Source organism: Drosophila mauritiana, chromosome X (genome assembly GCF_004382145.1).
Source record: "Drosophila mauritiana strain mau12 chromosome X, ASM438214v1, whole genome shotgun sequence".
Lineage (NCBI taxonomy): Eukaryota > Metazoa > Arthropoda > Insecta > Diptera > Drosophilidae > Drosophila > Drosophila mauritiana.
Window position 1 is genome coordinate 3,642,042 of NC_046672.1, and position 10,262 is coordinate 3,652,303.

The 10,262-nt window shown below is 45.4% G+C and overlaps 3 protein-coding genes across 3 annotated transcripts; all 3 read left to right on the top strand.

The window, feature by feature from the left end:
* Positions 1–338: 338 nt before the first annotated feature.
* Positions 339–2,763, top strand: LOC117147700 (hsc70-interacting protein 1-like). Its single transcript, XM_033314688.1, has 4 exons — positions 339–602; positions 682–803; positions 1,021–1,667; positions 1,754–2,763. The coding sequence occupies exons 1-4, from the start codon at positions 430–432 to the stop codon at positions 1,943–1,945; spliced, it is 1,134 nt and encodes a 377-aa protein (XP_033170579.1). The 5' UTR covers positions 339–429; the 3' UTR covers positions 1,946–2,763.
* An 808-nt stretch (positions 2,764–3,571) lies between these two features.
* On the top strand, positions 3,572–5,643 carry LOC117147393 (ubiquitin carboxyl-terminal hydrolase 36-like). The gene is made up of 2 exons (XM_033314262.1): positions 3,572–4,988; positions 5,476–5,643. The coding sequence occupies exons 1-2, from the start codon at positions 3,790–3,792 to the stop codon at positions 5,573–5,575; spliced, it is 1,299 nt and encodes a 432-aa protein (XP_033170153.1). The 5' UTR covers positions 3,572–3,789; the 3' UTR covers positions 5,576–5,643.
* Positions 5,644–7,539: 1,896 nt separating this feature from the next.
* LOC117147754 (hsc70-interacting protein 1) lies at positions 7,540–9,954 on the top strand. The gene is made up of 4 exons (XM_033314765.1): positions 7,540–7,793; positions 7,873–7,994; positions 8,212–8,858; positions 8,945–9,954. The coding sequence occupies exons 1-4, from the start codon at positions 7,621–7,623 to the stop codon at positions 9,134–9,136; spliced, it is 1,134 nt and encodes a 377-aa protein (XP_033170656.1). The 5' UTR covers positions 7,540–7,620; the 3' UTR covers positions 9,137–9,954.
* The last annotated feature ends 308 nt before the right edge of the window (positions 9,955–10,262 follow it).

A 10,262-nucleotide genomic window follows, 5' to 3' on the forward strand; every position in this document is an offset into this window, starting at 1 on the left:
AACATTGAAAATAAAAAAATACTAAAATGATTAACAGAAAACTGTTTTAATGTCAATGGGGGCACACATAAACTTCTTCAGCAATAGTTATAGACTTAATTGTGGCTCATTACATTCTCTGTCCTATGTGAATATGTATATATATATATATATATATATATATGTATATGTATTTAGTTTTGGGGTATGTGGCGGAAAATTGCTGTTATCTTTTTAAAAGTTGTCACATTTTCCTAGTGCTGGAAATACGTACGCAGAAAATACTGAAAAATACAAGAGCGAAGCGATAAATACCGACGATTAATTCTCAGTACTTTTTCTGGTATTTATGCATGCCAATCGATAGGGCAGAGCAAAAGTGGACGTAAAGCTAAGCAAATATTGCAGGACACCAGATCTGAAAACATCGAGACAAAACGGAATTCAGTAATGGCTTTCACATTGGAAACCGGGGATCTGAAGAAGCTGAAGTACTTCATCGACTGTGCGCTTGAGAATCCCACCTTCTTGAACATGCCGCAGCTGCAGTTCGTCAAAGATTTCGTGGAGAAGTTTGGTGGCACGGTGCCGCCTGGCCAATTCAACGGTGGCAGCGCCGGAGGGTAAGTTAACCGCACTATTTGACCAATTTTCAAAACAACACGATTGAATGGTTTGCTCATCCCCGGCTTGTTTTTCCAGCAAGTGCCCATTCGGCGGCGATGCTGGTGCCAAGGCCAACGAGCCGGCCAATGCCTCCGTGGATAGCGAGGACGAAAAGTCCCTCTCCGATCCTGAGTCGGACGTGGAGCTGGACATGGAGGGTGAGTGTGCAAATTCTGCCGAGTCACGTGGTCATTGGGGGTCACAACCCTGGACTTTGATGCGTTGCTGTCGCAGTGCTGGCAGTTGCTTTATCATGTTTCCTTTCGACACTGCAAACTAAGCGTTTACCCAAATTCAAATCCTGCAGTATTAATATATGTAATACGCCAATTAAAACTACGTATCTTCTATCCGTATTACTTCCGATGCCTTCAGGTGTGATCGAGGCGGACAGCGACCCCGCTCAACCCATGGGCAACTACAGCAAGAAGGCCACCGAAGAGGAGGTGGAGCAGGCGAGCGAGCTGCGCGCCCAGGCGGCCTCCGCCTACGGCCAGCAGAAGTTCGACGAGGCCATCGCCTTGTACACCAAGGCCATTGAACTGAGCCCGGGTAATGCCCTTTTCCACGCTAAGCGTGGTCAGGCCTTCCTCAAGCTGAAGAAGCCGAATGCCTGCATTCGGGACTGCGACATGGCGCTGGAACTCAACTCGGATTTGGCGGCTGGCTACAAGTTCAGGGGACGCGCCCGTCGCCTCCTCGGAGATTTTGAGCTGGCTGCCCATGACTTGCGCCAAGCATGCAAGCTGGACTTCGACGAGGAGACAGACGGGTGGCTAAAGGAGGTCACTCCGAATGCCAAGAAAATCGAGCAGCATCGCGTGAAGCAGGAGCGTCGCCAGGCAGAGCGTAAGATCAAGGAACGCCAGCGGGATCAGAGGCGCGCCCGTAAGGAGCAGGAAAAGCACAATGCCAGCTCTGGTGGATCATCCGGAGAATTTTCCCCTGGGGCTCCTGGTAACGTAAATATATCTGATATACTGGGCGTCATGAAAGATCCCGAGGTGTCAGCCGCCATTCAGGTTCGTGAATACGACTTTTCTATTTCTATTACAAATGCAGTAATGGGATTATTTATCAAATCGTTGTTATTTATTAACTTTCGTAGGACATTTTGTCAAATCCCGGTAACATCACGAAGTACGCGTCGAACCCGAAGATATACAACCTTATCAAGAAGATTGTGCCCGGTGGAGATGTGGGTGCTGCCTTTGGCCAAGCGGGTGAAAAAGCTGGAGAGCCGAGCGAGCCAAAGCCTAAAAAGGATTCCGCCGACTTCGTCGATGACGGTTTGGACTAAGGTTTAAAAATGGGGAAGTAGTAAGACTGAAACATGCGTCGATAAAAAGAAGTTAACAACCAATCACACGAAATCGAGCGAGATTACAAAACAGCAAAGAAAGAGAAAGAAACAGAGAGCGGGGAGGAAGATGGACTACACGAAACATAAAAGGGAAAGCGGCTGCCTTACACATTTTTGCAGCTGAGAAAAAACAAACATTTCCTAAGCTTTAACTTAACCAACACGTAAAAGAACGGGCGACAATGGAGAGAATTCAAATATTCAAAATACTACAAGCAGTCAGAAGAATAAGCAACATGTATTTAAATCGAGCAGAAAGAGATGTTGGAGATGCTGGAGATGCTTCTTCACATATTATTGAAAAGCATACTTGCGGCCATTAAAATGGCAAATGAAACTATACAAAGGAGCTAGAATATGCTTAAAAACTTTTCACATTTGCAGTTCACAGGGAAATGAAAAGATTGTCCTGTGACGAACCAAACATGAATGTTTAGACGTCAAGTCAGATTCAAGGGTGCCGATCGATCTAGTTGAACTAAAGCTCGAGAAACAACCAAAACAAAATAAAAAAAACATATTCAATAATATTAGCCTAAATTACCGAGGATGAAGAAAGGGATAAAACTAATCGCATCATTTTGTCAAACAAAATTGTACTGAGTAGGATTTAAATCATATTGTACTAAGCAAATGCATTTAGCCCCCCAACATGAAAGCAATCGCCCACTCACTCGTATTCAAAACTCATTCACAACTACATTCATACACCAGTTATCAATGGAATTAAATAAACGAATCAACAAGAAACCGAATTGCTAATGTCCATATTTTTTGGTAAACGGTTTTACTTTGCAAAAAGTGTATTCCTTGATCTTCGCTTGTGTTTCTGGGTAAAAGGGGAGATACCTTTGCTTTCTTTTCGAGCGGGTTGGACAGATGGAGCCCTAGTCCCTTAAACTATCCGGCACATCACCTGTGCGGGTTGCTCACTTTATATGAAGGACATTGGGTACGCATGGTGTATGAAAGCGTCGATTAGACGCTTCAATGGCTGCACCCTGCACCCTGGATCCAGAACCTATCTACCGCACCCCGCCCCATGTCAGCGCGAAATTGGCTAACGGACAGCTTGGTGCACATGTTCGATTATGGCCAAATCGAGCGACCAAGCAGAACCAGCGGCACATGACCTGGGCTCAGCGATGCCAAGACCTGGGTGGTTGTACCCAGAGGTACTTGATTGCTTTTTAAACTCAGCTTGGTACAGTGTACACGACCGATTATTGAGAAGCTATGATAGCTTCCTTTGCTTTGATATATTTCACATCCCACAGTTATGTAAATATGTATTTATAAGCAGGTGATATGGTCGATACATATATCAACGAGTATGTCAAATATAATACAGTGAAGTGTCTGCATAATTTTGTTGTACCTGCGCCATCACAGGTACGGCTCCTCTCTCCATCGACTGCAGACGTACCGCTTATGTGCTTGACTGGGTGTCCGGGGTGGTGGATGTGAATGTGGATGAGTGGCAGGAGGGCGCAGGCGCAGCTCAGAACAGCCAAGTTGGTCTGGACTCCTGGCGGCCCATCGCATTCCGTGGCCAGTCGCAGCGCGAGACGGTTAGCCAGTTAGCCAGTGCGGACCGACTAATTCCCAATTTCCGCTCTTGACTAAACTAAAGATTAGAAATAAAGAAAGAAATATCCTTCGTCCGTCCCCTAGACGAAGCAGGTCAATTTTTTTTCCGTGTTACTTGCTCTTTTTCGCCAAGTGTGAGTTGTGTGTTTTGGCTTGGCTTACGTGATTGAAATCGAGACAGCCCGGACATCATGATTGTCAACATGCCCGTCAATGGAACGGGCAGTGCATCCAGCCCCACATCGAATCCCAGCAGCAACATCAACAACAATAGCAGTACCACCAATCAAAATGATACGAACAGTAATCTTCCCAGTGATTACAACTTTCTTAAGCGCAAGTTCGACGATCAGGAGGATCTGGCTTTGGGTCACGACTACGAGCCCATCGGGGCGAATCCCTGGAAGAAGCGACACTTGGACTACGATGCCGGGGATCTGCACTTCCACCTGCAGCTGGAACAGCCACCTAGTAATCCGCCAACGAACGCTGCACCCGCCCAATCCTCGACGTCCTTCATCAACGATCTCTTTTCCATTGAGAGCAGTCTTCTGGTGCCCGCCGTCGCCTATTCGCACTGTCCACCATCGAGTGCTCCTTTGGATGACAATGGTGGTTGGACCGGTGGCGAGCTGCTGGAGCTGGATCATCGCTATAACTCCGGCCTGCAGGCGGAACTAGGACAATTGAATGCCACTTTGCCGCCGCCACCACCAACATCATCATCAGCTCAAAATGCATCCAATCATACGCACCAGTCAACACAACAGAATGCCAGTCCTGGACAGAACCCTCATCAGAATCAACATTTTCTGGTGCCGCAGAAGCAGCGGATACAGTCGGCGGGCCGACGCACCTCATCCGGTTCGGTTAGTGGGGCCAATGAAGCCACCGAGGCGGACTTCGAGGATAAGAACCTCTCGTGGCTGCTCAACTTTAAGTTCGACGAGTTGACGCACCTATCGCCGCACAATCAGGTTCACGGACAGGCGGTCAATCTGCCGGAGGGCAGTGCTCCACCTCATCCACAATCGACGGCAGTGCCAATCGCCACGTCGCCATGCAGTTCCACCTCGCCATCATCCGCCTCCGCCGCATCGGCATCCGCATCCGCATCCGCCACAAGCACAAATCAATCCCTCGGATCGGGTATGGTGGATCAACGGGCCAGATCGCCCAAGAGCTGCTCCAGTGCAGCGATCCCAGCGGCATTAGCAGGAGGAAGCAACGGCTCCGCTGGCGCTTCAGCAGCGGGGGGCGTGGTCGGCGTGGGCTCCACCAAGACTGGGCGCAAGTTCGAGGAGCTGGTGATGGAGGTCACCTCGGAGCTGGACGGTAACGACATGATAGTTGCCGAGCACGTTGTCGTCGAGGATACTTCGTCCAAGGCGTAAGTGTTGCAGAAATAAAACAATATGACAGTGTCAACTGCTAAATTCTATATTTCCTAATTCTTTGAAACATCTATTTATACCCGTTGCTCATAGAGGAAAAGGGTATACTAGATTCGTTGAAAAGTATGTAACAGGCAAAAGCGTATAAAATATATATATAGTTTGTTGATCATGATCAATTTTTAAATTTTTTTTTCATTTTATTCCCCAATGATTACATTTTGCGTTTGCATTCACACTAGCTGAGTAACGGGTATCTGATAGTCGGGGAACTCGACTATAGCATTCTCTCTTTTGTTTTAATATATTTTCAATCTTTTTCTCTGATTTGTGCGTTCTCCATTTGCTTTCAATGTCGTCCTCCAATCGATGCCGCCAACGAATTTCCCCAACCACGCAATCGCCGATCCACCGAACCACCGAACCACCGAACCACCCACCAATGTGGCTGAAATCCAAAACCAACCACCGCAAAACAAGCAGGCCAAAGAAACCACCGTTCACCTACACGGAGCTCATCGAATACGCCCTCGAGGATAAGGGTGAGCTGACTGTGTCGGGCATATACCAATGGATATCGTAAGTACTGTCCCCCATCGAACCACCCACTGAATCAGCCCACAGCCCATTCGGATGGACGCCATTTTGTGGAGTGCTAGCCATCCTGTTATTTTTGTTGATGGCAAAAAACACCAGCCAGGATGCAATTAAACAAATCTCAAGCATTTCGTCTTGGCCATTCCCGTTGGCCATTTGATTTCCTCGTTCGCTGGGTATTTCTTCTTACCATGTTTTCGTTCCTTGGTTGGTAACCAAACTTAAACAAAGTGCCACACACCGGCAAACAAACGATAGCGGCCACAATGAAAGTGCCAAAAGTTAGCAGCTCAAACAAATTTATGGGCTAGAAAATTGCATTTACCTTGCCTTCGCATAAGGTGAAAAACAAAAATGTTGTTAACCAAACTATTTGTGGGTTGTTCAACAAGTTGTTTATGCCAAACTGGTATTCCCTGGTATTATCAGCTAATACGGATAGCGACCCATTAATTTGGGCTTTAACTATGTGTCTGTAGGGATTGTATAGTGGCAATTGTTGAGTATACCAAATTCTTAGTTTTATGATGATACGGCTCATTCCGTATTAGTTAGGCATTCAATAGTATTCAAAACTAGTTAATCATTACCTACTTTTCGCAGAACGTCCAATTTTTTTCCCGTCATCTTTAAAAAATTCAAAAATTCCATTCTGGCCACGTTAAGTTAAAAAATATCAATTCGTCGAGAATCGCTGTCGAAGAAAACAATAAGTTTTAACACATTTTTCAAGGTTCATTAATTTGGCCCTTCGCCCCCACTGCTCCCCACCTGTTTTTTGTTATTTCTTTCTTTTGTTGTCTTCGAATACCCGGAATCAGTGTAAATATTTGATGCCGCAGCCGCGAATGTTGCGTGTAAATATCCTATATAAATTTACATATAAAACCACCCCGCTCGGGAGGGGGAGGCAAATAATTTATGACATTTGCCCATCACCTGCGCACCTGCACTCCTCACCACCCCCCGCATTTAATGTAATGAATCGACAGTCCAAGAAGTTTCGGCTCAGTTCGAATGGGCGTGCAGTTTGGGTAACTTTTCATTAACCATTCACAAATTTACCTTGCGGCCCCCAGTTGGCTGGAGGGTTGGCAAACAGGGGGTTTTCGGCTTTGGGCTTTGGGTTTTTTCGATTTTGGTTTTGGGTTTTCGCAGGGTGGAGCAGGATGGGTTATTTCTCCTGTTTCATCGGGGCTCGAGTTCCAGGGCCGTGTCCTCGCGCAGTCAAGGCGAAAATGGCGCCTTTCAGCCATCAAAAGCCACGAAAGAACTTTGGTTGACCAAGCCACCCCGATATATGTATATATGTATATGTACATATTTTTTTTTTAATTTTAAAATTATAATTGTATAATTGTATGTAACCCGAAACTAGTTTTTAGAGAATAAGTATGAAGAAGTGTAAAAAAGCAGAGGCAAAAACTCCCTAAAAATAGCAAAGAGCATTGTAAATATTTATATAAATAATTTATGCTTAATCAATGTTTAAATTAATGACGAAAACAAAAACATAATGAAAATAATGAAAAAAAACATAATTCCAAAACAAAATGAAAAAAGCTAAAAAATAACACCAAGAAAACAAAAGATAAAAGCAAACAAAAAACATGACGAAACATTGAAAATAAAAAAATACTAAAATGATTAACAGAAAACTGTTTTAATGTCAATGGGGGCACACATAAACTTGTTCAGCAATAGTTAAAGACTTAATTGTGGCTCATTACATTCTCGGTCCTATGTGAATATGTATATATATATATATATGTATATGTATTTAGTTTTGGGGTATGTGGCGGAAAATTGCTGTTATCTTTTTAAAAGTTGTCACATTTTCCAGCACTATCGTACGCACAAAATACTGAAAAATACAAGAGCGAAGCGATAAATACTGGCGATTAATTCTCAGTACTTTTTCATGGTATTTATGCATGCCAATCGATAGGGCAGAGCAAAAGTGGACGTAAAGTTAAGCAAATATTGCAGGACACCAGATCTGAAAACATCGAGACAAAACGGAATTCAGTAATGGCTTTCACATTGGAAACCGGGGATCTGAAGAAGCTGAAGTACTTCATCGACTATGCGCTTGAGAATCCCACCTTCTTGAACATGCCGCAGCTGCAGTTCGTCAAAGATTTCGTGGAGAAGTTTGGTGGCACGGTGCCGCCTGGCCAATTCAACGGTGGCAGCGCCGGAGGGTAAGTTAACCGCACTATTTGACCAATTTTCAAAACAACACGATTGTATGGTTTGCTCATCCCCGGCTTGTTTTTCCAGCAAGTGCCCATTCGGCGGCGATGCTGGTGCCAAGGCCAACGAGCCGGCCAATGCCTCCGTGGATAGCGAGGACGAAAAGTCCCTCTCCGATCCTGAGTCGGACGTGGAGCTGGACATGGAGGGTGAGTGTGCAAATTCTGCCGAGTCACGTGGTCATTGGGGGTCACAACCCTGGACTTTGATGCGTTGCTGTCGCAGTGCTGGCAGTTGCTTTATCATGTATCCTTTCGACACTGCAAACTAAGCGTTTACCCAAATTCAAATCCTGCAGTATTAATATATGTAATACGCCAATTAAAACTACGTATCTTCTATCCGTATTACTTCCGATGCCTTCAGGTGTGATCGAGGCGGACAGCGACCCCGCTCAACCCATGGGCAACTACAGCAAGAAGGCCACCGAAGAGGAGGTGGAGCAGGCGAGCGAGCTGCGCGCCCAGGCGGCCTCCGCCTACGGCCAGCAGAAGTTCGACGAGGCCATCGCCTTGTACACCAAGGCCATTGAACTGAGCCCGGGTAATGCCCTTTTCCACGCTAAGCGTGGTCAGGCCTTCCTCAAGCTGAAGAAGCCGAATGCCTGCATTCGGGACTGCGACATGGCGCTGGAACTCAACTCGGATTTGGCGGCTGGCTACAAGTTCAGGGGACGCGCCCGTCGCCTCCTCGGAGATTTTGAGCTGGCTGCCCATGACTTGCGCCAAGCATGCAAGCTGGACTTCGACGAGGAGACAGACGAGTGGCTAAAGGAGGTCACTCCGAATGCCAAGAAAATCGAGCAGCATCGCGTGAAGCAGGAGCGTCGCCAGGCAGAGCGTAAGATCAAGGAACGCCAGCGGGATCAGAGGCGCGCCCGTAAGGAGCAGGAAAAGCACAATGCCAGCTCTGGTGGATCATCCGGAGAATTTTCCCCTGGGGCTCCTGGTAACGTAAATATATCTGATATACTGGGCGTCATGAAAGATCCCGAGGTGTCAGCCGCCATTCAGGTTCGTGAATACGACTTTTCTATTTCTATTACAAATGCAGTAATGGGATTATTTATCAAATCGTTGTTATTTATTAACTTTCGTAGGACATTTTGTCAAATCCCGGTAACATCACGAAGTACGCGTCGAACCCGAAGATATACAACCTTATCAAGAAGATTGTGCCCGGTGGAGATGTGGGTGCTGCCTTTGGCCAAGCGGGTGAAAAAGCTGGAGAGCCGAGCGAGCCAAAGCCTAAAAAGGATTCCGCCGACTTCGTCGATGACGGTTTGGACTAAGGTTTAAAAATGGGGAAGTAGTAAGACTGAAACATGCGTCGATAAAAAGAAGTTAACAACCAATCACACGAAATCGAGCGAGATTACAAAACAGCAAAGAAAGAGAAAGAAACAGAGAGCGGGGAGGAAGATGGACTACACGAAACATAAAAGGGAAAGCGGCTGCCTTACACATTTTTGCAGCTGAGAAAAAACAAACATTTCCTAAGCTTTAACTTAACCAACACGTAAAAGAACGGGCGACAATGGAGAGAATTCAAATATTCAAAATACTACAAGCAGTCAGAAGAATAAGCAACATGTATTTAAATCGAGCAGAAAGAGATGTTGGAGATGCTGGAGATGCTTCTTCACATATTATTGAAAAGCATACTTGCGGCCATTAAAATGGCAAATGAACCTATACAAAGGAGCTAGAATATGCTTAAAAACTTTTCACATTTGCAGTTCACAGGGAAATCAAAAGATTGTCCTGTGACGAACCAAACATGAATGTTTAGACGTCAAGTCAGATTCAAGGGTGCCGATCGATCTAGTTGAACTAAAGCTCGAGAAACAACCAAAACAAAATAAAAAAAACATATTCAATAATATTAGCCTAAATTACCGAGGATGAAGAAAGGGATAAAACTAATCGCATCATTTTGTCAAACAAAATTGTACTGAGTAGGATTTAAATCATATTGTACTAAGCCAATGCATTTAGCCCCCCAACATGAAAGCAATCGCCCACTCACTCGTATTCAAAACTCATTCACAACTACATTCATACACCAGTTATCAATGGAATTAAATAAACGAATCAACAAGAAATCGAATTGCTAATGTCCATATTTTTTGGTAAACGGTTTTACTTTGCAAAAAGTGTATTCCTTGATCTTCGCTTGTGTTTCTGGGTAAAAGGGGAGATACCTTTGCTTTCTTTTCGAGCGGGTTGGACAGATGGAGCCCTAGTCCCTTAAACTATCCGGCGCATCACCTGTGCGGGTTGCTCACTTTATATGAAGGACATTGGGTACGCATGGTGTATGAAAGCGTCGATTAGACGCTTCAATGGCTGCACCCTGCACCCTGGATCCAGAACCTATCTACCGCACCCCGCCCCATGTCAGCGCGAAATTGGCTA

Bases quoted from the DNA above. Each gene is read 5' to 3' on its own strand.
- LOC117147700 (XM_033314688.1), top strand. From the start codon at position 430: ATGGCTTTCACATTGGAAACCGGGGATCTGAAGAAGCTGAAGTACTTC. The intron at 603-681 runs GTAAGTTAACCG...TTGTTTTTCCAG, and splicing joins AACGGTGGCAGCGCCGGAGG to CAAGTGCCCATTCGGCGGCG. The intron at 804-1,020 runs GTGAGTGTGCAA...CGATGCCTTCAG, and splicing joins CGTGGAGCTGGACATGGAGG to GTGTGATCGAGGCGGACAGC.
- LOC117147393 (XM_033314262.1), top strand. From the start codon at position 3,790: ATGATTGTCAACATGCCCGTCAATGGAACGGGCAGTGCATCCAGCCCC. The intron at 4,989-5,475 runs GTAAGTGTTGCA...CAAAACAAGCAG, and splicing joins GAGGATACTTCGTCCAAGGC to GCCAAAGAAACCACCGTTCA.
- LOC117147754 (XM_033314765.1), top strand. From the start codon at position 7,621: ATGGCTTTCACATTGGAAACCGGGGATCTGAAGAAGCTGAAGTACTTC. The intron at 7,995-8,211 runs GTGAGTGTGCAA...CGATGCCTTCAG, and splicing joins CGTGGAGCTGGACATGGAGG to GTGTGATCGAGGCGGACAGC. The intron at 8,859-8,944 runs GTTCGTGAATAC...TAACTTTCGTAG, and splicing joins AGGTGTCAGCCGCCATTCAG to GACATTTTGTCAAATCCCGG.